The sequence below is a fragment of the Eubalaena glacialis genome, chromosome X, assembly GCF_028564815.1.
Source record: "Eubalaena glacialis isolate mEubGla1 chromosome X, mEubGla1.1.hap2.+ XY, whole genome shotgun sequence".
Classification (NCBI taxonomy): Eukaryota; Metazoa; Chordata; class Mammalia; order Artiodactyla; family Balaenidae; genus Eubalaena; species Eubalaena glacialis.
In genome coordinates, this window is record NC_083736.1 from 44,569,211 (window position 1) to 44,594,606 (window position 25,396).

Sequence of the window (25,396 nt, forward strand, 5' to 3'; positions counted from 1 at the left end):
TCAATTGACACAAATTAGACAAATGAGAAACCCCTGCTCTGAGAGCTGGGAGGAGACCCTAGGTCAGACCCTCCCCAGGGGTGGCCGCATCCGGTGTCACTTCTAACACTACCTCCAATTCCTTTGGAGTGGGGATGACTACCACTTTGGACAACCCCCGTCACATGTCTAAGCCAGCTCAATTTGTGCTGAGGGAAACCCAGAACAGTGCCTGGCACAAAATAAATGCCCGATAAACCTTCACTGAATGAATGAGACCCCAACGGTTGGGCAATGACTAAAAGTAGGGCAAGAAACAGAGAGGAGCTCTGGGATCTGGGAGTGGGGTACTGTTAGCTGGTCTCAGGAGAGCCAGGTAAGCCCTGAGTGGGTTGCCCCAGGCTAGGAGCCTCGCCCTTTGCTGTCACCCATGTCTTTTACAAATCAATTTAAATTTCCTTTTTCTCTTTATTTATTTATTTTTTTTGGCCACACCGGGAGGCATGCGGGATCTTAGTTCCCCGACCAGGGATCTAACGGTGCCCCCTGCAGTGGATGCATGGAGTCTTAACCACTGGACCACCAGGGAAGTCCTAGATTTCTTTTTTCACAAGCAGAAGGGGGGAGGTGGGGGTGATCCCAATTTAGCCTCCTTTCCTGATGCTGTCAGAGGACCCCTCTGCCTAAGATACATCACATGCCAGGCTAGTTCTAACCTCCAGGCCTTTCTACTGGCAGGACTCTCCTGGAGGTTTCCTTATCCTTTCCTTTCCATCCATCTGTCCTGCCTCAGTCTGATCTGCCTGACCCCTTGTGGAATCTCTGACTTTCCCCCTCCCCTCATCCGAGCCCTCACACATCCTCACTCTCTCCACTTTCCTCCATCTGTCCAGAAACCTCCCTTCCCCCACCACCTCCACTCTGTCTCCAGCTTTTTTTGGCTGCTGCCTCTTCCGCCTCCCCTCCTCCTCCTTCCTTCCCTGACGCTGAATAATCAGGCCTGGCTGTCCTGGTTTCTGGAAATACCCGCGTGTGGGCAGTGGCTCAGGGCTGAAACAGGGGATGGATAGATGGGGACCGCTGGGCAGCCCCAGGCCTCCAGTGCAAAGACACCAAAATCCAGGGGTGTGGTCCATGCCGGTTTCCTTCTGAGGAAGGGAGGGCAGGAGGTTTATTGAGCAGTGGGGGAAGGATGGGAATTCAGAGGGCATGGACGCAGGCCATCTCGTCTCCCAGGTCCTCCTCATCAAACCGGGAGAGGATGGACTCCTCGTCACTATAAAGTGAGCTGGTCCCCTGTGCCAGCAGGTCACTGGCGGCACTGTCCATCTCGTCCAGTGTCAGGCGACATGCATCTGCAATCTCCTGCTTGGCCAGGGCCACGAAGCGCGGGTCTCGGGCAAACAGGCCCAGGCCCTCGGAGATGAGCACCTGGGGGCACAGATGGGATCAGTGTTGGCAGAGGGCACAGCAGGGAGTCGAAGCAGTGTGCACAGAGGGGTTGGTGTGGATGAGTGATGAACCCATGAGGGCACGCAGGGAAGCCGGTGGGGGACAGTGGGGCACGCATCTTGCTGAGCAGAAGTCACAGAGCAAAGGGATAGCTACATACACAACACAGAGACTGGGGACCCTCCTTCCCAAGCTCCCACCTTCTCCCCTTCTCTCCCATCCCTCCGGCCCCCTCCCCTTCTGGACTCACAGCCTCCACCAGGCTGTCAGCACTGCCCCTTTTGCCATGGCTGGGGTCTGAGTGGGTTCCAGGCACGTGCAGACAGGTGAAGGTGCGCAGTGGACCGCTGGATTTGCCAAGGTATCCGTCCCCTGCTGCACCCTCCTCCACCAGTAACAGTGGGGCGTATAGGAGCCGGCCCCGCTGAGGAGGGGTTGCCCAGGAACCCTGGACCAGAATAAACATCAGAGGCATAGTGATTGATGGGTAGGGTATGAGGATCTAGGAATCACTCCTGTGCCTACCTCTTACCCCCCAAACACAACTGGAGTCAAACTGAATGGGTATAAATCAGCCTTGGGTTTATTTCAGAGCATAGAAGGCCTGGGTTTAAATCTCAGCTTTGCCACTTACTAGCTGTGTGATCTTGGGTAAGCCTCTCTGGGCCTCAGTTTCCTCATCTGTACACTGGAGCTAGTAACAGTACCCACCTCACAGGCACAGTGAGGACTGTGTGAATTCACACGTGCCCCCTTCTTCAGAAGGGCCCGATTTGTAGTGTATTTGATAAATTCAGCCTAGGCTGCCCCCCACCCCTCCAGGGCTCAGCCCCCCTCCCCCACCTCACCTGTGCCCTGCTGGGCCCTGAGTTGCGCCCACGATGATAGGTGCCTGGGATGGGTAAATCTTCACAACTGCCCTGGCGCTGCAGGCACTGGATGGTGAAGGAAGGCTTCCGGCCTGGGGGTGTGGGGGGCACCAGGGGCAAAGAGGAATGTCAGTGCCTCCCCAGCCCTCTGCCCTTATGGCCCATGGGGCCCCCCAGGACCCATGTCCACTCTCACCTGCAGGCGTTGGGGGCAGCAGACGGCGGCGTGGTGCTTGGTGGCCATCCACATATCTCTGGGGTCTGTGAGGTGGCAAAAGGATGGGGCGTAGGGGAGCCCCTGCCTGCTCATCTAGGTAGGAGAGCCTGTTTGGGAGGGAGGGCTGGGGTGAGCTCAGGCCTGGGCATGCGCGATGGGGTGCCATCCCTCTCGCACGTGGCTCATGGGCTCATCCTACGTGTCGTGGCCAGAGTGCTGGCTGGGGACTTCCTCTTGTTCATCCTGCTTCTCTTGCCCTTTGGTTGGCTTGGACTGAGAACTTCCTTCTTCCGGAATGGTGAAAATGAGAACCCCAGAGCTTCTCCTGGGGAAAGTGAGGCAAGTTAGGCAGACCAGATCCCCCCAGTGTGGCCCTGGGCCCCTGGTTCCCTCTCATTTCATGCCTTACCTTCTACAGAAACACTAGACTTTTTTTAACTGGGAAAATTCACATAACATAAAATTAACCTGTCATCATTTTAAAGGAGACATGGGCTTTCTTTTAATAGACGTTTGTCTCACTGGAAACACCCTCTGCCCCCTGAAGTACCCCCATAAAGTGGCTAGTCCCTGCCTTCCCTCACAATCCTCCCGCAGACCTTTGCATACCTGTGGGCGTGGGACCCAGCCTGGGGCACACTGGACTGTCTGGAGTTGGGAGCACCCCCATCGTCATCACTGGGCCCAAGGGAAAGTGAATCTGGTGGTTTGTCCCCGGCAGGCAGAGACACAGAAATCACAGAGCTCCGGCGAGATGGGGGCTGGGAGCCCATTGGGGCCTGTGGAAATCACAGGACTGAGCGTTGCATCCAGGTTATAACTAAGTCACTTGGTCAAATAGTGTGTCTCCAATGAGCTCCCCAGGGGCCAAATCTGGGTCTTGCCCTCCAACAGTGGGTGGTAGGTACCACATAAACATTTGTCTATTGCAGGGGGTCTTCTCTGGGGGGGCTTCCTCCCAGACGCAGTATGGAAATCACTCAGGGGGTTGAGGGAGTATTTTACAATCAAGAGTTCCTGGGGGAGTGAAAGCTTATTGTCCTTACTTTGTACGTTTCCGGGTCCTTCTCATCTTCCTCCTCCTCTCCCTCCTGCCCCTCTTCCTCCTCCTCCTCATCTGTGTCACAGGTGAGGGCCTGCCGCATCTCAGGACCCAAGTCTTGCAGGCTCCTCAGACCAGCCTGTGGGGGTGGGAAAATAGGGAATCGGGTAGCTCAGGGTCTAAACTTCCCTGTCCCTGAGTAGGAGTGTGGGGTGGGGGAAGGAGCCCCACAGTCACCCCTGACCCTCTGTGGGTCCTGGGGTCTCAGTTTCCTCATCTGTGACATGGGTTCCATGAGATCAAGAAGGCAGTCAGCCTCAACCACAGAGCTCCCACATACCCCCACCCAGCTCAGGCCCTGCTCCCAAGACCTGAAGGGCAGAGGAGGTGCTTGGGGGGGCCTCGGCCCCTAGTAGCCCCTTTTCTTTCCTCCGCCGGAATTTGCGGAAATAGTCCTGGATCAGAAATGTGGCGTAGAATTTGCCCACGGTAACTTCTTCCTCTGGGAGCAAGGGAGAGGAGGCAAGGTCACACAGGAGTCCTCTGCTCCCCAACCCCCACATCAAAGCTTGGACTCTTCCCCTGCACCCCTCCCTCTCCAGCCAGTGATGGTTTGGTGGTGGTGAGCAATCGTTGACATTCAGAGGCAGGCTTAAGGAATTGGGGTGGAGCTAGCTCACCGTCAGCTGGGGGGATGACCTCATCTAGCAGCTTCTGCTTCATCCGCTTCCAGATCTTTTTGATGACAATCCGCAGCTCCTGATTGGCTTGCTCCAGGTTCCCTGCATGGGGAGAGGATGTGGGGCATGAGCCAATAGGAAGAGCCTTTCACAGCCACTCCTTCACTGTTGGAGGGCGCGTCACAAACTTCTACCGCAGCCAAACACCGCCCCCGTTGGACAGGTGGGAAAACAGGCCTGGAGAAGGCAAAAAGTCACCTATTTTGAGGTTCAGAGCTAAGAGTGGGGCCCATCCCTCAATTAGTTTGCTCCTTGCACCTTCCCCAGGGACCCTCCCACTCCTGCCCCTGCCCCTCCTCCCCACACACCTTCTGTCTTGATCTTCAGGGATGTCCGAACGAGGGCAAAGAGTGTGGCATTGAATGTCACTGTCCCATCTGAGTTGAGAGGCATGTTCATCGCCACAAGTCTCTGTGCACACCAGGGACATGGAACCCATTTTGGGCAAATGCCAGGGATGCAGGCATGTGATGCCCAAGGGCAGAAACCTTTGAGGATGCCACCAAACACCCCCTCCCCACCCAAGGCAGGGTCCCTGCCCACCCCTGCTGTGTGGTGACAGTCCTCTCAGAGGCAGTGGTGGGCAGGTGCACAGACCTTGCAGGCCACTCGGTGTGGGCACAGCTTCCCGAATCCCAGGGGTGGCTGGATGCGTCTCAGCAGGGCAACCACATCCAGGTGCTTGATGCGGCCTCTGCGGAAGGTAGGGGTGGAAGAGAGGCACTACTGGGTTGGAGATACCCCCTCTGGTCCTTACTCAAGGCCCTACCAGCTCATCACTCCCTCGCCCCACCAACACCCCATAGCCTGCCAGGGAAGAACTGGAGGGCAGTCAGTGGGGGGAGGGGAAAAGGCAGAGGACAGGGGCAGTGGGAACATTGGGACATCTACTTCCTGGGTAATGGGAGGCATAGGTCAGAGGTTCCAGAGTTGGAGGACTGTGAGGCAGTGCACTGTCCTCTGGTATCCCAGGTATGGGGTCAGAGGGCATACTTGGCCCCAGGGTCATATTCAGACCAGATCCTCTTGAATTCATCGAGGTGATGGGGGCCCAGGATGGACCAGTCTCTGGTTAGATAATCAAAGTTGTCCATGATCACAGCCACAAAGAGATTTATGATCTGTGGGCCAGTGAGTAGGAGAGGTTAGGTGAAAGGCAGAGAAGAGTATGGGGGGTTTGGTGGGAGGCGGAGGTAAGCTTCTATGGTCACTGGGTCATGAGTCCCCGGGTTGATCTTGTCGTCAGGCCAGCCCTTTCACCCGCTCTGAAGATCTGGGCTCCCCACCTCATCCCCATCAGAACCAGCCCCTGGGGCAGCAGTGGTGGTTGTGGGGATTGGTCCTTACCAGGAATGCACAGAGCATGAAGAAGCTGATAAAATAGGCTATGGCAAAATTGCTACCACAGCTAAACTCCTCACCAGGGCCGAAGTCAGACTCAGGGTCACACCGGCTCCCAGGAAGGCTGGCAAGCATTATCTCCTGCCATGCCTCACCAGTAGCACACCTGGGGGTCACACAGTGGTGCCATCTTGGTGGGGAGGCTATGAAGTCATGACAAGGGGCACTGTGGGGGCCAGAGGGGTGAGGAGATGACCTATTTCTTACCAGGGGCTACATCTGGTAAAAACAGCGTTTCAATATTTTAAAAGCTGGTGTGGCCATGTTGATGACAATCATGTTTGCATTTTACAGAGGGGGTGCTGAGGCCTATGAAAGGTATATGTCTTGCAGCCAGAAAAAGGATGGCTGAGGCTAGAATATTCTAAAAGATTCTTTAGAACACAGCCAGAAAAGGTCTCAGGCAATATGGAGCCCCATGCTGCCCTGTTACTTCCATAGCTCAGGCAGTCTGGGGCCCAGAGAGGATGTGTGGGCACCCAAAAGCATGCTGGAGATCAAAGCAGTAGGGGAGAGGGTGTGTGTGTGTCACCTGAACAAAAGCAGCACAGCCTGTGGAAAGGTCTGGAAGTTGTTGTTTCGGTTGATCTGTGTGCCATCCTGAAGAGCCACCTTGCCGAAAATCTGTGGGCATACAGCGGCTGTGTCAGAGGGGTGACTCCGTGCCCCTACAGGTTCCCATCCATTTCACAACACCTAATACCCAAAGGATCCTTACAACCCTGACAAGCAGGCACTGCTGATCCCATTTCACAGATGTATGGACTGACTCAGCGTGGTGCAGCTTGTCGTCTTTCTACCCCCACTTTGGGCTCATTCCCATCTAACCCCCCTCAACAGAGGAGTGCCTGAGGGATGCTCCCCAGGGTTCCCACTTGCCTGCATCCCAATGACTGCGTAAATGAAGAATATCATTGCGATAAGAAGAGCCACATAGGGCAAGGCCTATGGGGGTGGAGAGGAGGATAGATACTCAGGTCCAGGCAGAGAACTGTAAGCCCCAGAATGCACTCAAGCCGGGGCCTGCTGAGAGATGTGGTCCATCCCCAAAGTGCCCATGACTGCCAGGGTTTCCCAAATATGGACACAGTATTAAATATAATAGAGTAAGGTCAGTGAGGCCAAGACATGTTGGGAATTGAGAGCCCACGAGAGAGAGAAAACTGGACATGGTAAGCTGCACATGGGTATGGCATGCTGGAAGGTGTAGTTCTGGGGGCGGTAAAAGGACAAGCTGAGGGTGTGAAGTGGGGATGAGGGGTGAACAAAGGAGTGGGGGAGTTACCTGAAAGGACTTGATGAATGTCCAGAGTAACGTGCGAATCCCTTCACCCTTACTGAGAAGCTTGACCAGCCGCATGACTCGGAAGAGGCGAAAGAAAGTGATCGAAATGCGGGAACTGTCCTCAGAGCTCTGGGGTTGGGCGTGTGGTGGGTATGCTCAGTCCACATTTGCCCCAGCCACCTCCCTGTCTCATGCTTTGGCCCTCCCAGCCTCCAAATCCCTCAGAACCCAGGCCCCAGGGTGGTCAGGGAGCATTTCTAAGGACTTTCGGGAAGAAAGGAAAGGAGGGTAGGTGAAGAGAGAGGCAGAGAGTCCCTGTTGTGAGGTGGGGGGTCTACCTCGCCAAGGTGGCCACCATTCTGCACGGAGATATTGCCAAAACAGAGGTGATGGAGGAGATGATGAGATCACAGGGCCAATGAACAAGGAGAGAAATGATGGAGTAGATACGGGGGATAATGGATGGTAGAGTTATTATCCAAGGGATGATAAGGAAGGTTATGTGGTAATGGATCAGGATGGTTGAAGGAAAAGTTGGTAATGAGGGTGAAAGGTAGAGGAGAGGGCACAGGAGATGGTGGAGGAGAGATATTGGAGCCAATGGAGGAAATGATGAAGCCGGTGGTTTCACGGAGATGAGAGAACCGATGGAGGATCCAATGGAGAAGCCAGTGATGGAGATATGGACCCAGCAGCATTGTCAATGGAGGACCATGTAGTACCCAGTGAAAGAGATGATGGAGCCAACCGTGCAGTCAGTGGTGATGACAGAACCGTGAAAGACCCAGTGTCAGAGACGATGGTGTCGGTGGAGGAAATGGAGCCAATGAAGGAATCAGAGGAGATGATGGAGTCAAAGCAGGAGTTGGTGGAGATGATGGGGCCAATGGAGGGGGATGTAGAGGCAATGAAGAAAATAATAGAAATAACAGGAGAGTCATTTTAGGAGATGCTGGAGCCAGAGGATAGCTTGCAAATGAACGAGCGGGAGCTGGTAGAAGGGGGCTTTGGCTGAACCCAATAGGGACTCAAGAGATAGAGCTAGAGGGAGGAGCTCTGAGTCTCCAGGAGTGGGGTGGATGTGAGTGGGAACCACCTCCCCATGTGAAAGAAAGCCCTGGGGTTGAGGTGAGGGAAGGTTGGTAGGGGTTGAGTGGGTTAGTGGAGAGCCAGTCCTCACGTTGACTTCAGTGACGGCAATGTCCACTACGCTGCCCACCACAATAAGAGCATCAAACGTGTTCCAGGCATCGGTAAAGTAATGCTGTAGACAGGAGGAAAGCAGTGCCCTGTCTTCTCAGAGCAAGCAAGCTAGGGTATGGGGCTAGTAGTGGTTGGGGGCATTGGGGAGGCAGGGTCTAGGTTGGATCACATGATAAGGCTGCATCTAGATTCCTCTTCCTCCCTAGTCTCATGACTCCCTGGTTGCTGCCCCCCTGAGACCTATGCAATGAGTTCCACCCTAAGGAATGGGTCTAGGCCTGGGGGGTACCTTGGGTTTGAAGGCGATGATTTTGAGCACCATCTCAACAGTGAAGAGGCCAGTGAAAACCATGTTGAGGATGTCCATGACATAGTTGAAGGGAGCAGTCTGCTCATAGTGCTGGGGGAGAAAATCAGATGTGGGGACATAGCCTGAGGCAGAGATTTCCCCCCTACACCCCTACCAAATATTCTCTGTCTTGGACTGAGATAAGTCTGGGGATATGGTAGCACTATGGGTTGGCCAAACCTCTCACACTGTCCACCTCCCATTATGGATATTGGAAAGCCCAGCTCTTGATTTCCTAGCTTACCTTGCAGCTAGTTCTGACTGAGACAGAAACATAAGCTTGCTGCTGCTTGGGCAGCTTCTGTGAAAAATATTTTTGATTTCCAATAAAAGGTCAAATGAGGAGAGTCCCTTGGTGCAACCTTCCTTCCTATTTCCTGCTTTGAATGTGGTTTTGATGCCTGGAACTGTGGCAGCCATCTTGTGACCATGAAGCAACAGTCATGAGAACGAAAGCCAACTTACTAAGAATAGTAGAGCAGAAAGACAGAGCCTGGGTCCCTGATGAGCAATGAGCAAACAGCTTACGTCTGCACTGCTTGCTATGTGAGGTAACTATCATAATTCATTGACTCCAGGATATACATCTTTTCACAGTTTAGAATCTCTGAAATTGGGGTGCATTTCTCAGTCAATGATAACTTACATTTGCCATCTGCCATTTTCCCCACATACTCACATCTCTGAAATCAGGATACAACTTATGATTATTGGCCTTTGATTTGAAGATATGTGGCACATATCTTTAAAGCTTAAGTCTCTGTCAGTTGGGGGTTTTGCTACTTGCAGCCTAAAGCATTCCTGACAGTTCTCAAGGATTTGTGCAGACAGAATAGGGTCAGGTGTCTGGCGGGATCAGGGTGGGGAGCTCAGACCTGCATGGCTAGAGCAACCGTGTTGAGCAGGATGAGCAGGAACATGAGATACTCGAAGGCAGCAGAGTTCACAGTGGCCCACACCCGATACTGATGCGGGTTCTTGGGGATATAGCGGCGGAGTGGCTGGGCCTTGAGGGCATACTCCACACACTGGCGCTGCATATAGGTGCAAGGCATGAGTGAGCAGTGGGGTCCCGAGGCAAGGAGGTGGCGGGGGGGGGGGTGGTGGGTCAGGGGTCGGAGGTCACCTGGTTCTTGTCCAGCTCACAGTCTTGGTACTCCTGCTCACCCTGGGCACGGAAGGTGATGATGACGAAGCCCACAAAGATGTTCATCATGAAGAATGCAATGATGATGATGTAGACAATGAAGAACACTGAGATCTCCACGTGGTAATTATAGATGGGGCCCTTGTTCTCTGCGTTTGCATCGATGGCCTTGTATAGCAGCCTGGGGAGCCAGTGAAGGCAAGTGAAGGGATAGCCCGGACCCCTCAGACCTGTCCCCAGACACCTTAGACACCCCAGAATATCCCCAAAGATCCCCAAATCCCCTGACCTAACTATCTGAGACCTACGCACCAGGCCCTCAAAGACTCCCAAAGCCCAGCCCTCCAGAGACCCAGAGATCCCCGTCCAACCTTCCTGAGAATCCCCATCCAGGCCCTCCAAGACCCCCAAATCCCTTAGGTTCCCACAGACTCCCAGTTCTCCTCCAGCCATCTGAGGATCCCCATGCAGCTCCCCAGAACTCCCCAACAAGCCCCCAAAGATCTCTAAATCCCCTGTCCCATCAACTTGAATTCCTTGCTCCATCGCCCCCCAACTAGTGCTCCCAAAGACTTGTGCAGCTATCTGGAAACCCCTGAATCTCCAGCTCCATCTCCTCCAAGACCTCCACCCAGTCCCCCCAGACCTCTACCTGGTAACCCCCCTAAATCCCACGCAGTCCTCTCTAGACTTCCACCTAGTGCCTCAGAGACCTCTCTACCCAATTCTTGGAGGCCCCCTCACCCAGGTCCCCAGAGCACCCCCAGCCAACTTCTGGGAGATCCCCACCTAGTCATCTGATACACCCACCAGTCCCCAGAAAACCCTACCCACTCTCCAGAGACCTTCTTCACATCCCAAGATACCCTTCCACCCATCCCCAGGATATCCAAAGCCAATCCCCTAAAGACTCTTGCCCAGTCCCCTGCCCATCCCTGGGGCCCTGCCCCTCACGCAGGCCAGCCTTCGAAGGTGGAGACAGTGAACAGGGCCATCATGGCTGAAAGGACATTGTCAAAGTTGAAATCACTGTTGACCCAGAGCCGCTCCCGGACCAGGGGCCTTGACACATCTCCATCGGGGTAGACCAGGAAGGAGCCCCTGTGGATGTTGCAGACATGCTGGGTGGGTGAGGAGGGGTAGGGAGCTGTGGAATGGGGACTGGTGTCTCCAGCACGGAGGCAGCAGGGCATAGTGGTGGAGCTGGATAGCCTGGGTTCCAATCCTGCCCTTCCATTTACTGGCTGGGTGACCTTGGGCATTTAACCTCTGTGCTTCAGTTTTCCCCATTTATGACATAAGGATAATGACAGTACGTATTTCCTGGCTTGTTACAAGGATTAATTTTGTTAATCAATGAGAACAGTGTCTGGCACATTGTTGGGGCCGTATACGTTAGCTATCATCAGCATTATTATCACCATCATTGCCATCCAGGTAAAAGCAATACGAATAATAGCCAACATTTATCAGCACTAAGTATATGCCAGGCACTGTGCTAGGCTTTACATGTACTAACTTTACATTGTAGTACACTCTCTGTGTAGTAACTCATTTGTTCCTCACAACAACCGTGTGAAATCCACACTCTTTTTATCCCCATTTTTCAGTTGAGGAAAATGGGACTCAGCAAGGTTAAGAAATGTATCCAAGTCTCATGAGATGAATTTGAACCAGGAATGTCTAACTTCAGCGAACTATTACCCTCTGTAGGAGTCTCAAGACGGAAGCTGGGGACTTGGTGGTGGGGGTCGGGTGTCTGGGGATTGTTGGGAGTCTGGAGTGGAATGTAGGTAACTCTGGGGAGTGTGGAGAGGGGTTTTGGGCAGTTATTGGGGGGGGCCTCTTAAGGACTGGTGATGTCTGAGGGCTTTTGCCGTTCTTGGGAGAATTCTCGGGATGTATCTTGGGGCCTTGAGGAATTCTAGGGTCTTGGGGACCTTGATAAAATCTGGGGGGGTTCTCTGCAGTTCTTTGGAGGAAGATCTAGGGGTTTTAGAGGCCTGGGTGAGATCTAGGGGCCTCTTTGGACTTTGGGAGGGTCCTGGGCTCCATGGAGGGCAGGGTTTCAGGCACTCACTTGCATTCTTGGGGTGTGTGTTTGGCCTCATCAGTGCAACTGTAGAATTTCCCCTGCAGAGAGGATATTTGTCAAGCAGATTCACCCTTCATCCCCCACCCCCTCCCTGCCTTGACTCATGCCTGGGCCTCCCTCCAGAGTTTCCTCCCACCTTGAAGAGCTGCACGCCAATGCAGGCGAACATGAATTGCAGGAGCGTGGTCACAATCATGATATTCCCGATGGTCCGGATGGCCACGAACACACACTGCACCACGTGCTGCAGACACCCACAAATATGGCTCATGGACACCGCAGGCCACGGTGGCCACAGGGCAAGGACTCCGGGCATGGATGGAGCTCAGGGACTTGGGTCAGGAACATGTGGTCTTGGGTGAAGGATGTGTGGGTACCAATGGGAAATGTGTTTGCCAGACAGGGGTATGTGGCCACATGTCAGGAACTTGGATCACAGAAATGTGGCCTTTGGTAAGGAATGGATGGTCACTTGTAAGGAACATGGATCAGGCCACATGGCCAGTGGTCAGGGCCGTGTGGTTACACATTGCGGCCAGGCTATGTGGTCATGCATCACTGCAAATGGTCAGTCGGATCAGTGATCCTGGCCCCAGGGGCGGGGCAGGGTCTGGGTCCCACGGATTTGGGTGGGATGGGATTACCTTGAGTCCTTTGGCCCTGTTGATGGCTCGGAGGGGCCGTAGTACTCGGAGTACTCGAAGAATCTTCACCACCGAGATGGCACTGGAGCTGAGGAGGGGGCAGTCCTCAGGCCATGGCCCGGGCCTGGCCTTGGCTCTTGGAGGAATGGGGTAGGCAGGTGTCACTCACTGGATGCCAAAGGAGATGAGGGACACGCTGACCACCAGCAGATCCAACAGATTGAACCAGCTACGGCAGAAGGAGCCACGGTGCAGGAAAGCCCCGAACACTGTCATCTGGGGAGTAGGGGGACATCAGGCTAGTTAGACCCCAGATCCGGGGATAGAGAGGGGAGTTGGGGATGGAAACAGGAGAGGTGGGCTGCAGGGGTGGGTGGGGAGTAGGTTGGGGTAACTGGGGGTATGATGGGGGTTCATTAGTCACCTTTAGTAGAATCTCCACAGTGAAAATGGAGGTGAAGGCATAATCGAAGTACCCCAGAATCTGGGGGGCAAGAAAGAGGGGGAGCCACCGAGTCATGGCTGAGGGGGATCCTAGCTGTGTGTATCTCAGTAAGTTTTGCTGTCCCTCCCTCCCTCTCCTCCCCTCCCTCTCTCTCTCTCTCCCATCATCATCATCATCAAGGACTTTTCTACAAGGCAAAAGCCTTGGCCACCAGAAAGACAAGGGTTCAGATCTGGGTTCCTCTGCCTCTACTCAGCTACATGGGCGCCCTTGGTCTGCTCAACCTCTGAGCACAGCTTCCTCCTCTGCCAAACACTGATCACCTCCCCGGTGCTTCCCCAAGTGTGTTGCACTCATAATAAAGGCTGGCACTGCTGCAGCTGCCATTATTGCTCCTCTCTCTCTGCCCAACTAGGGGTCTTCTCCCTGTCTCCACCCTGGCCCCAGCTTGTCCCCAGTAGGACACCCTTGGGAGTGTCCCCTGAGCCCCCAGCCCAAGGCTCACGTGGTTGCGGAAGGAGTGGGCTCGGATGGGGTCCTCAGCTGCCAGGGACACACTGCTGAGGATGATGAACACCAGGATAAGATTGGTGAAGACGTGATGGTGGATGAGGGTGTGGCAGGCCTTCCTCAGCCTGGGGAGTGGGGAATGGTCCATGGTCAGAACACAGGACCGCAGAGTTGATTGGGGGAGCCCGAGAGATACAGCATGCGCCCTGTTGCATAAGGCCGTGCACCCCACCCGAGCCTTGGCTACTCCCTGGTCCTCCCCCTGCCCCAGCCCCTCCTGCCCCAACTCCCTGCACATTCGCAGCACTCACGGGTTGGTTTGGCTGAGGCAGAAGAAGGCACTGCCCTCAGGGATGGGTACCACCTTCTCCTTGGGTACAACTTCCTGCAGGAGTTCCACATGCCCTGCACCCCCTTCCTCCTCCTCCTCTTCCTCCTCCTCCTCCTCCTCTTCCTCCATGCCTGGCAGCAAAAGAAGATCAACGGAGAGAGAATTAATTGAGAAAATGTATGTAAAGCACCTAGAACAGTGCTTGTCATGTGGTAAATTCTCATCTCCCTGCTAGAATGTCAGCTCCTCAGAGAAGGGATTTCAGACTGTTTTGTTCACTGTTGTGTCCTCAGCACTTAGAACAGTGCATGGGACACAGGAGGGGCTCAGTAAATGTGTGTTGAACGCACATTGCCATCTTCAGTCATATACATACTATTTTTATAATAAAGGCTCTGAGAAGTTCTGCAGTAAAACAAAATGTCTGTTTCTCTTCTTTAATCTCAGCATCTCAAATGTTCCTGGCCACACACCAAGCCCATTACTTTAAAGATGATGTTGGAGAAGGCTGCTCTCCAGAGAGGAGGGTCTCAGGGGTCACGAGCTCTGCCTGGGTGCTGTCCCCACGGTCCCATACCTCTTCCACCTGGCCTTGCCCACTTGCCTGCTCCTTCATTTTTTGCACCTTCCTCTTCCTCATTCTCCCCACCAGGCACCTGGGGACAGGAAGATGGGGGTCATCGATGATGGGGTAGACACCAGGGGATGGACACAGGGGAGGCATGGGAGGGACACAGTAAAGAAGGAATGAATAGGCAGAGGATGCGGGATAAAGACACACACGCATAGACAGATATTGGTGGTAGTGGGAGGTGTAGACAGAGCCCAGGCCTCTAACTCACCAGTGCTCCATTCTGTGGAGTTTCCTCAGTGTTCTTCTCCCTGTGCGAGGAAATTGGGGAGGAGGCGACTGTTAAGGATCGAAGCAGATAGGCAAGGCCAAGGGAGGGGGTCATTGCAGTCAGAACAGACCTTTCTCAGGTCCCATACAACCTCCCTGCTTCCTCCCTCATCCCCTTAGTCTATTCTCACAGCAGCAGGAGGGATGCTGTTAAATTCTGTCTGATACATTCCTCCTCTGCTCACACCCCTCCCATGGCTCCCCACCACTCAGAGCAAAACCCAAAGTTCTCACCATGGCCCAGAACGCCCTTCATCTGGCTTTTCTATTCCCTCCATTTGAGCTCACCTCCTACCACTCTCCTTGTTCCCAGACCAGGTATCGAACCCGGGGCCCCGGGTGAAAGCAGTGAAAGAGCCGAGTCCTAACCACTGGACTGCCAGGGAATTCCCTCCATGGTGTTTTTTGAATGTGTTAAGAATATTACCACCTCAAGACCTTTGCACTTGCTGTCCCCTTGCCTTGAACACTCTTTCCCCAGATATTTGCATGGCTCACTCCCCCACTTCATTCAGGCCTCTCTTTAACTGTCACCTTCTCATAGAGGCCTTCCTTGATTGCCCTAACCAAAATAGCAATCTTCATTTCTCTCTATTCTCTTATTCTGCTTTCTTTTTCTTCATTACATATTATTAACATATATTTAATTAAATTATATTGTTATATATTCATTTGTTTGTTTTGCTTGCCTTCCCCAACTAGAATGTCAGCTCCATGAAAGCAAGGACTCTGTCTTCTTTAACCCCTGCTGTCTATTTAGCATCTAGAACAGGGCCTGGCAAAAAGTAGGTGCTCAATAAATGCATGTTCAGTGAATGAGGACTGGAAGGTTGGATCTGCAGATGGGGATTGCCAGGGTGACCAAGGCATCTCTGGTGGTGTGGGATGTGTGTGGGAGGGTCCCAGTCAGGGCTCCCAGGGAGAGACTGTCTTGGAGGCAGAGCCGGACCTCACCTGCCCTTGCCCTTGTCAGTGCCTGCATCTCCACTGGCCAGGTTGTCCACAGCAATGGCAAGAAACACGTTCAACAGGATGTCTGGGGTGAGCTCAGGCTACAAGGATGGAGAAGCAGCCTGCCTATGGAGTGCCCATGTCCCCATTATCCTCCCCCAACCCTGCCACGATCCAGCCTCCCAAGGCTCTGAGGATACAGTTGCCGCAGATGAAGAGGATGATGAAGTACACGCATACCAGCATCCCTGGGAAGAAGGGGCCGCCATAGGCCATGATACCATCATACATGACCACATTCCAGTCCTCACCTGTCAGGATCTGGGGGCGGGAGGTCACCGTGAAGCTCTTGGGACCCTCTCCCCAACGTTGGGTCCCCCCGCCTTGCCCACCCATCCCATGATCTCCAGGTCCCACCTGAAAGACAGTGAGGAGGGCCTGGGGGAAGGTGTCAAAGGTGCTTCGCTTGGTGTGGGTCTGGTCAAAGTTGAACTTGCCCCCAAACAGCTGCATGCCAAGCAGGGAGAAGATGATGATAAAGAGGAAGAGGAGAAGCAGCAAGGATGCAATGGATTTCATTGAATTGAGCAGGGACGCCACTAAATTGCTCAGAGATGCCCAGTGCCTGCAGCAGAGATGGAGGGGGAAGGGTTGACACGTCCAGTGGTGAGTCAGGAGCCGGGGCAGGGCTCCAGCTTGGGATGCACTGGGGCGGACTGGGTTAAGATGAGCTTTTGTGTCATTGTTGGAAGTGATTTTGGAGTTGGGGTGAGGTGAGAATAAGAAGTAAGGGGAAGGTTGTATTCGGGGTTGGGGTTGGCATTAGGGGAGATGAGGTTAGTATGGAGGGTATATGGAAGTTGGTGAAGCTAAAATTGGGTTGCAGGTTGAGCCTGGGGTTAGGGATTGTAGCTGGGGATGGGGTTGGGGGATATTTGGAGTTGTAGATGACTGAGTCGGGGATAAGTCTGTGGCTGAGGGTTGGGATAGAGGAGAGGATGGATGGGGATGAGATTGGGGCTGGGACTGGGGATGGGTTTGCGTTTGGAGATAGGCTGATGGTTATGAGTTTGGGATGTGGAGGTTGTGGCTAGTGATGGGGATGAGGCTGGGAGCTAGGAATGAGGCTGGAGGTGGGCTTGGGCTTGGGCTTGGGCTTGGGCTTGGGCTTGGGCTTGGGTTATGGGGCTGTAAATGAGCTTGTGGATGATGAGTGGTTGGTGGTTGGGGTTAGAGATGGTGTTATGGTTGGGGGTGGGGGACGGGGTTTGGGTTGGGGATGAGTATGGAGTTGAGTTTGGAGATGGGGTTGGGAATAATGTTCTAGCTGAAGTTGAGGCTGAGGAAGGGGATGGAAATGGAGTAGACACCCTCCCCAGCGGACTTTAATCTCCAGGAAGGCAGGAACTTGTGTCTGCTTTGATTCCTGGTGTTTCCCTAGGGCCTGGAAGGGCACCTTGTATGCAGTAGGCACTCAATGGATATTTGATAAATGAATGGTGATGTGGATATAGTCATCATTGGAGCTGGGGTGGTGGCTGTTGGGGCTGTGTCTGGGGCCCCCGTCCTCTCCCCCGACACACACACACACACACACACACACACACACACACCTGGTGACCTTAAAGATCCTGAGGAGGCGCACACAGCGGAGCACCGAGATGCCCAGGGGCTGCATGGCGCCCACCTCCACCAGGGTGGTCTCCAGGATGCCCCCACAGACCACGAAGCAGTCAAAGCGGTTGAAGAAGGAGGAGACGTAGACAGAGGGCCCCAGACCATATAACTTGAGAAGCATCTCCACCGTGAACAGACAGAGCAACACTTTGTTGGCATACTCTGTGGGGAGAGGGGCAGGGGTGACTGGGCTAGTCAGTTTTTGTGGTGAAATGTGGGGAGGTAGGGGCTATGGGGCGATCTGGGGTAGTTGGTATCCGTCCAGGCACAGGCTGGTGGCGTGGTTAGGACTAGGGATCGGGTGATTTTGTAGGTCACAGTGGGCAAGGTTTTGAGGGGCTTGGAGCTGGGGCGAAGGGCAGAGCTGGGGTGTGGGCCTCGGTCAGCCTCTATGAATACAGAAAAACTCCAATTCAAGGGTAGAGTTAGAATCTGGGGTTTAGTTGGGACTGGGGCTGGTTTGAGGGTTGGGATTAGACGTGTACTCAGTATTCAGGTTGGGGGCTGAGATTAAGATGAATAATAGTGAGAGCTAACACTTGTAAAGTGTTAGCTTTATGTGGGCCAGGCAATGTTCTAAGCATTTTTCACTTTAACTCATTTAATCCTCCCCACCACCCCCTGAAGTGGATACTACTACTATTCCCATTTTGTAGATGGGGAAATTGAGGCACAGAGGGCTTAACTTGTCCAGACAGTGCAGTGTTAAGAGCCTGGACTTTGGAGCCAGGATGCCTGGGTTTGCCACTCACTAGCTGAGTCCTGGGATTAGTCACTTACTGCACCTTAGGACTTAATTCACCTAAAGTTGCAGTGAAGAGAAATTGAGTGAGTACAGGTAAAGTGCTGAGAACGCAGCTTGACACACACAGCAAGTGCTATACAAGTGTAAGCTACAAGGTAGGATGGAACAGGCTAAAGTTTCTGCATTTACTTGGGTAGGAGGGCAGTATCTGGGGGTGTGGGGCACCCGAGAGATCCTGGATTGGAGCTTCTGGGGTGGAAGGAATTGGGGGCTGGGGGAGAGGGCTGGCAGGCTGGGGGGTGCACCCTGGATCTGGGTGAGCCAGATGGGCTGCCCGTAGTGCTCCGAAGCGATGGTCAGCGTGTTGAGGAAGACGAGCAGCAGCACGGCCCAGTAGCAGGCATTGGACTTCACAGCCCGCCGGCAGCGCGCCCGAAGGCCCCGGTTGGCTCGGCGGAGGCAGCGGCTGTGGGGATGGGGAATCCACCGGCTGAGATCACCTACCTAAGCCTGCCCTGGGGGGCTCAGGTGGGGGAGCCCGGCGGTCATGGGGGGCTTGGAGGGCTTGGAGGTGGGGCTCACAAAGTCATGGGGTCCAGCAGTCACACAACTTTTACAACTCACCAGACACTGGTTTTCATGATCTTGTTTCTGGAAAAGAGGGGGATGGGAGGTAGGCATTGTCAAGGGCTGAGCGGCAGTCAGCGGCGAGGGTTGGAGGTCAGGGGCTGAGGTCAAGGTTGGAGGCTAAAGTAAGGATTGGGGTCAGGGTCTGTTCTGGGTTCTGGCTGGGTCAGGGGTCAAGGGCTGGGGGCCCTCACAGGCAGCGTGTACAGCTGGCCAGAGCCCCCTCTTCCTCTTCCTCATCGCCTGGGGTCTCTGCCATCGAACCGGTGTCACTGGCTGGGAGGCTGGCTGTGGGCAGGGTGGAAGAAGAGGTTGGCACATGAAGATCCCAGGGTTCTGCCTTTGGCTTTCTCCTCTGCCTACCCATCCCTCCCCCTTGTCAACCTTGCTGGACCCCCACCGTGGCTGCTGGTGGAGTGTGTGGAGTGGGTGGAGTGACTGAACCAGTGCAGACGTCCTCGTTTCCTATTGGTCATCTCTGCCAGTTGTGGCCCTGTGGGGACATGGAGGACAGTGGTGGAGCACGGCCTGGGGCGCGGTTAGGGCCCCGCGTGTGTGTGTGCGCGTGTGTGTGAGGGGGTGGGGTGTTATTTGGAGTCTTTGTTCTGGGTGCAGTCTGGGAAGGGTATCTGAGTCCGGGTTCTGTGTCCTAACCGGAGGCTGGGCCTAGAGTTCTTTTTTGTTTTTGTTTTTGGTTTTTTTTGGCCGTGCAGCATGGCATGTGGGATCTTAGTTCCCCGACCAGGGATCGAACCCGTGCTCCCTGCAGTGGAAGCGCGGAGTCTTAACCACTGGACCTCCAGGGAAGACCCAGGGGCCTAGAGTTGCTGTGGGCTGGGGCTGGATCTCAGGAGGGCAGCCCACATCTGAGGCATGCGTGGAGCAGGGAGTGGGCCAGGTTGGGATTGCCTACGGTGGCTGGCCTGGCCTTCTTGAGCCACAGAACCAAAGTTGCCATCAGCTGAGGGGTCCTCCATGTCCAGCTCCTCCGCCTGTGTGATCCAGTCCAGGTAGCCCCGCAGGTCCTCCTCCAGCTGCTGCTTCTCTCGAAGCTTCTGGAAGTCCCCTCGCGCTTTTGCCTTCTCCCTCTCCTTGGAGAACTCTCTGAGGGAGGAGAATAGAGGGTTAGCTGGGGGAACAACCTTGGCCCCCTTGCTGTCACCTCCCAGCCACACTGACCTCCTTGCTGTTCTTTGAATATGCTAAGCACATTTTAGCTTTGGAGCCTTTGCACTGGCTGTTCCCTTTGCTTGGAACACTCTTTCCTCAGATACCCACATGGCTCAATCTCTTTCACACTTTTACTCAGATAACGCCATCTCAAGGAGGCCTGTCCTGATTGTCCTTATTTGTAACTACAAGATCTCAGCATTCCTATCTTAACTCTTCCTTTCTTTCCATAGCACATATTCCATATAAGACACTACACATATGTGTGTGTATGTATGTACACACACACATTTATTGTGTATGTTGCTATTGTCTGTCTCTCCCCACCAGAATGTAATATCCAGGAAGGCAGATATTTTTGTCTCTTGTTCCATTCCTAAAACAGTGCCTCACACACAGGAGATGCTCAATGTTGATTGAATGAATGAAGGGGTATTTTAAATGGGTTTTGAAGGATGCCTAGCAGTTTGCCAGGAACAAAGTAAAGGGACAGGGGCTGAGGGGCAGGAAGGAAGGCCCGGGTAGGTGTCTAGGTTCCTCACCCACTCAGGACACCAAGTACAAGGTTGAGGACGAAGAAGGATCCAAAGATGACAAGACTCACGAAATACACCCAGGGCAGCTCATACCCCATGGCATCCTGCATCTAGGGAGAGAGAGGGGGCATGCATCCCTCAGGGTATGCGGACACTCCCGCCCGAGCTCGGTGAGGAGAGGCAGGTGCAGCTTCTGCACTGTGTGCCCGCCGTCCACCTCACCCAGTAGAGCACGTCAGTCCAGCCTTCCATGGTGATGCACTGGAAGACTGTCAGCATGGCAAAGAAGAAATTGTCGAAGTTGGTGATGCCTCCGTTGGGACCTGCCCAGCGTCCGCGGCACTCGGTCTGGTTCAGCGTACAAGCACGCCCCGATCCCGATGACGCACAGGGCGATGGGTCCTCCTCCGCCTCTACGTCTGTGGGAAGACTGGAGCTCTGGAACGCGAAGCACGCCCACCCACAGTCGTTGCCACCTTGGAGGCCCGCCTACCTGGGAAGCTCGCCTCAGGGTTCTAGATTTTTCTAAATCAAAGACAACCCTTAGCCTCTGACTGTGCTGGGTCAGGATTCTGAACCCCTGGGAAGCTGTGAAGCCCAACCACAGGGATCTGAGGAGCGGGACTGTAAACCTTGGGGCAGAATCTTGTGAATAACAGTGAGGCGTGAGCCTAGGAGCAGTCTTGTGAATTTGGGAGGGTCTCTTGAAAGAAGGGTGGGGCCAAGACTTGGGTTTGGGTGTGGATGAAAACGGCCTGACTATTTGGGACCAGTTCTGGAGAATGGAGTCTTCAGTGTGGGATAGGGCCTTAACCTGTGAGTGGAAACTTGTGATAGGGCGGAGCAATTAGCTAGGGGGGCGGTTGTAGTCTGGAATTGAGGGCGGAGTCTTGAATATGGGGGGGCGGGGTAAGACTTGTTTATCTGGGGGCGGAGCCTGAACTTGGGGGCGGAGTGTTGTGAATTTGAGTGTGTCCCCTTGAGAACAGGGTGGGGCTTAGGAGCCAATGGAGGGGGCGTATCCTGTCCCGGGGGGTGGGGTGGGCTTGCTGACCAGATCCCAGGAAGTAGCACGTTTTGTGCATGCGTCCGAGGAACAGCTCGAGCCCGATGATGGCGTAAATGATGATGACAAAGAGCACGAGAAGTGCGATATGCAGCAGCGGCACCAGCGCCTTCATGATGGAATTGAGCACTATGTGCAGGCCTGTGGGGAGCGAGGGGTGGGCAACGTAGGGGCGGGGTCAGCTCAGCGCCCCTCCCGCTCTCCCCTCCTCTACCTCCAAGCCCGGGGGACGAGCCACTCACTCGGGACCCCGGACACCAGCCTCAGTGGCCTCAGCACCCGAAACGCCCGCAACGCCTTCACATCGAAGCCCCCCGGCTTCCCTCCGGTATGCGGGGCGTCCCCCGGGCGTCCGGGCCCCTGCTCCAGCAGCACGCTGAACAGCCTGATGGGGGAGCACAGGACAAGGAGGCGGGGGTCAGGGGTTGGGACCCCCCCTTCCCCCCTTCCCCCCTTCCCCCCTCCCTTCTCCTCGGAAAAGTACAAGTCCCTCTAACTGGAAGTGCAAATAGGTTTAAAATATGTTAATATTCCTGATTCTGGCTGCCGAATGGAGGCAGTCTGAAGCAGTCGCTTCCCCGAGCCCCGAATTTAGCGGGCCTGCGGTGGGAAGTTGAGCTAGGGTTGGGGGTATCCCTTGCAGAGGCGCACCCGACCACGACGATGATGAAGTCGAGCAGGTTCCAGCCATTGCGGATGTAGGCGCTGGGGTGGAGCACCAGCCCGTAGGCCACGATCTTGAGCACGGTCTCCACAGTGAAAATCACCAAGAATACGTACTCCACCTGCTCCTGGGGGCGGAGCCGGGGGTGGGGGGCGGGAGATCGGGAAGTTATTTGGGAGTGGGGTTTGTTTGACAGGGGGTAGGGGAAGAGGAGCTTAGCGGGGACCGAGGGGGGGGGGGCTGGGCAGGAGAGGGTCATCTGGGTCAGAGAGGGGCGGGGCCTGGCTGGAAGGTTTGAGGTGTGGCTCTACTGGGGCTGTATCTAGCTGGAGGCGGGGCGGGGCGGGGCTAGCCTCACCAGGTTGTGGTTGGCAGTGTTGGAGTCATCCTCTGGGAAGGGGATGTAGACCCCAAGGGCCACGCAGTTGGCAAAGATGGTCAGCAGGATGAGGATGTCGAAGGGCCTCAGGTGGACACAGTTAAGGACCCAGGCAGAGTGGTCTCAGAGCCCCACATTCCCTTGGGGCCCTCTCCACCCATTGCTGACCCTTGACCCTAAGGTGACCAGCTCTGACATTCCCAGCCCCTGCCCTGACCAAAGCCTTGACTCTGACCCCCCTGGAAACCTTAGCCATCCTCAACTCTTGCTGAGATTTAGTCTTTGACTCTTGACCCCCCTGGTGACCTTCACCTTTCTCAACTCCCCCTTGAATCCAGTTCTTAATCCTTGATCCCTGCTGACCTCAGCCCTCTTCCATTCCAGCCCTGGCTTAATCCTTGACTCTTGGTACCCTGGTGATCTTCACCCCTGAGCCCTGCCCCTGGCCTTCCAGGATGCTTCCATTCCACGATGCTGATGCAGGACCGCCGCAGGGGGTTTGCCAGGGTGAGGCAGAAGAGTGCCCGGGGTGAGCGCTGGGCACTGGCCACTGCCACTGTCTTGTGCTTACTGTGCTGAGTCCTTCGCTTAGGGGTCCCCAGGCTGGATGCCCCGCCGATTTCACCACCTGATGCTGGGGGCCCAGGGCACAGCCCCCATTCGGGCCCAGGGCCTGTCCCGTTGGCTGGACTGGGCTCTGGGGTGGTGTCTGTGTGGAGAAACCGAGTTGGGGGGGGAACAGGGTATTGGGGCAGTCATGGCTGCCTCCTACATGATCCTATCCCTCTGTCTGAGGGAAGGAGAGAAGAGCATGTAAAATTAGGGAAAGTTGAGGGTACCTGAGTTAAAGATTGGGGGATAAGAGTTGGGATTGGAGTTGATTGACGATAGAGTGAGAGTTTATAGGGGAGTGAGGGTGAGATTATGTTTCTAATTGAAGTAGGGTTTGGTGTTAGATTTGGGGGGGTAGAGCTTAAATTGGCATGGGGTAGGATTAAGTTTATAGCTGGAAGCAAATTTAGGATTAAATTTGAGTGGTAGATTTTGGGTTGGGTTTAAATACCGGTGGGAGTAAAGTGTTCTTGAGATATGATTTAGGGTTAGGACTGGATATTTGAATGAGCTGGAATTTGAATTAGGATCAAGGTTAGGGTTTAACTTGAGTTTGGGTGGGATCTGAGTTTTGCACTGGGGTTTTCAGCTAAAGCCATTCCCAAGTCCCATGGCCTTGTTTCAGCCTCCAAGGGGCAGTGGGTTGGCCTGGTTAAGATACCCACCTTTGGAGGAAACAAGCTATCTGAGTTTAAATCCTGACTCTACCACTTGGTAGCTGTGTGTGGCCTTGAGCAAATTATGTAACCTCTCTGAGCCTCAATTTCCTTATCTGTATAATGAGATGACAGTAAGAGTACCTACAATATAGGGTTGCTGTGAGGATTAAATGAGTTCAGCATTCAGAAGAATGTCTGGCACATAGTATTATTCCCATTTTGCAGGTGGAGAAATTGATGCAAAAAGAGAGGTTAAGTGATTTGATGAAGTAGCTGAATTGGGAGCCAAATCCAGGCAGTCTCTGACTCTAAGCCTTCACAACTTACTACCACCATCAAGTGTGTATTCTCTCTCTCTCTCTCTGGTCCTTAAAAATGGGTCTGCACTCTTTCTGGAAAGTCAGAGACCCACTCACTAACAGTGCTTATATCCAGGGGTTGGGGTTGAGTTTCGGTAACTTTAGAGCTTATGGTAAGGTCTGTATCCACGTTGGGGTTTGGACTCTAATGGGGGTTTGCCCTCTGGTTGGTAAAGTTTGTGTTAGGATTAAGCTTGGGGCTGGCACTGGAGTTGAAGTTGGGGTGGGCGCTAGGATAGAGATCAGGGCCAGGATTTGGGTTGGGTTTCAGTTGGGATCTAAGGCTGTGTTTCGGGCTGGCTGGGATGGGAACAGGGTGATGTGATTCTGGTCCCCTAAAGGCTCTCCAGGGGTGGGGTCCTGGTGGGCAGTGGGTGGGTCAGAGGGGCTGAGGATGGAGCAGAGCCCAGGCTTGCTCCAAGGGTCTGCAGGGGTGGAAGCCTGTTCTCACCTTTCCCGCCTTCAGATGCCGCCATCCTCCTTTCGAGGTTGAGGAGCCATCTGCACACAGCCCCCCTCTCTTCCCCCAGCTTTGGAGGGATTAAGGTCACAGGGCGGGGCCATAACAGGGTCGGACGGGAAGGTGAGGAGGGGTGGAGATGGGACACTTGTGGGCCAGAGCCTGGCAACAGAAAAGGCACTGATTTAAAAAAATATTTTTACAAAATATATACCAGCACCAGAGTCAGAAACTAAAATAAGAAAAATGATAATTGTTTCCCAACAGTATCTGAAATTCGAAGTATGTAGGAATAGACCTAACATAACATATGTGCAAGATCTCCATGGAAAAAAATTATCAAATATTATCAAGTGATTAAAGGGGACCTAAATAAATGGAGAGATACATTAAATTTACTAATTGAAGTAGTCAATATTGTGAAGATGTCAATTCTTCCCGAAGTGATCCAGAGATTCAATGCAGTCCCAAACAAAGATCTCAAAAGGGACTTCCCTGGTGGCGCAGTGGTTAAGAATCCGCCCGCCAATGCAGGGGACACGAGCCCTGGTCCGGGAAGATTCCACACGCCGCGGAGCAACTAAGCTCGTGTGTCACAACTACTGAGCCTGCGCTCTAGAGCCCGCGAGCCACAGTACTGAAGCCCGCGCGCCTAGAGCCCGTGCTCCGCAGCAAGAGAAGCCACTGCAGTGAGAAGCCCGCGCACCGCAACGAAGAGTAGCCCCCGCTCGCCGCAACAAAGACCCAACACAGCCAAAAATAAATAAATTAATTTTAAAAAATCTCAAAAGATTTTTCCTTGAAATGTGACAAACTGATTCTAAAATGTATATTGATATACAAAAGACCTAGAAAAGCCAAAATCCTTTGAAAAATAACAA

At 54.0% G+C, this 25,396-nt stretch overlaps 1 protein-coding gene across 3 annotated transcripts; it reads right to left on the reverse strand.

The window, feature by feature from the left end:
- Positions 1-1,179: 1,179 nt before the first annotated feature.
- Positions 1,180-24,531, reverse strand: CACNA1F (calcium voltage-gated channel subunit alpha1 F). Of its 3 annotated transcripts, none has more exons than XM_061177976.1 (48): positions 24,507-24,531; positions 22,885-23,134; positions 22,405-22,510; positions 22,034-22,173; positions 21,625-21,767; positions 21,371-21,523; positions 20,539-20,735; positions 20,323-20,426; positions 19,557-19,714; positions 19,011-19,103; positions 18,805-18,898; positions 18,608-18,634; positions 18,289-18,449; positions 17,175-17,400; positions 15,979-16,186; positions 15,762-15,882; positions 15,565-15,646; positions 14,552-14,591; positions 14,314-14,365; positions 13,690-13,840; positions 13,374-13,503; positions 12,848-12,907; positions 12,593-12,699; positions 12,424-12,511; positions 11,916-12,023; positions 11,765-11,817; positions 10,639-10,785; positions 9,664-9,865; positions 9,413-9,571; positions 8,478-8,588; positions 8,166-8,249; positions 7,324-7,344; positions 6,986-7,114; positions 6,580-6,645; positions 6,233-6,324; positions 5,647-5,806; positions 5,293-5,420; positions 4,897-4,993; positions 4,608-4,710; positions 4,240-4,341; positions 3,931-4,061; positions 3,564-3,698; positions 3,127-3,296; positions 2,735-2,842; positions 2,497-2,624; positions 2,280-2,392; positions 1,682-1,879; positions 1,180-1,410 (listed from the first exon to the last, which is right to left on the reverse strand). In XM_061177976.1, the coding sequence occupies exons 1-48, from the start codon at positions 24,529-24,531 to the stop codon at positions 1,180-1,182; spliced, it is 5,892 nt and encodes a 1,963-aa protein (XP_061033959.1). The 3 variants fall into 3 exon arrangements, with proteins under 3 accessions (XP_061033959.1, XP_061033958.1, XP_061033960.1); XM_061177975.1 differs by having other exon boundaries at positions 19,524-19,714; XM_061177977.1 differs by having other exon boundaries at positions 19,524-19,714; positions 22,977-22,981; positions 24,457-24,531.
- Positions 24,532-25,396: the final 865 nt, after the last annotated feature.

Coding starts and splice junctions, on each gene's coding strand:
- CACNA1F (XM_061177975.1), bottom strand. CDS start 24,531: ATGGCGGCATCTGAAGGCGGGAAAG. Junction 20,736..21,370: donor GTGCTACTTCCTGGGATCTG/GTCAGCAAGCCC, acceptor GTCTTCCCACAG/ACGTAGAGGCGGAGGAGGAC. Junction 14,366..14,551: donor CTCCACAGAATGGAGCACTG/GTGAGTTAGAGG, acceptor TCCTGTCCCCAG/GTGCCTGGTGGGGAGAATGA.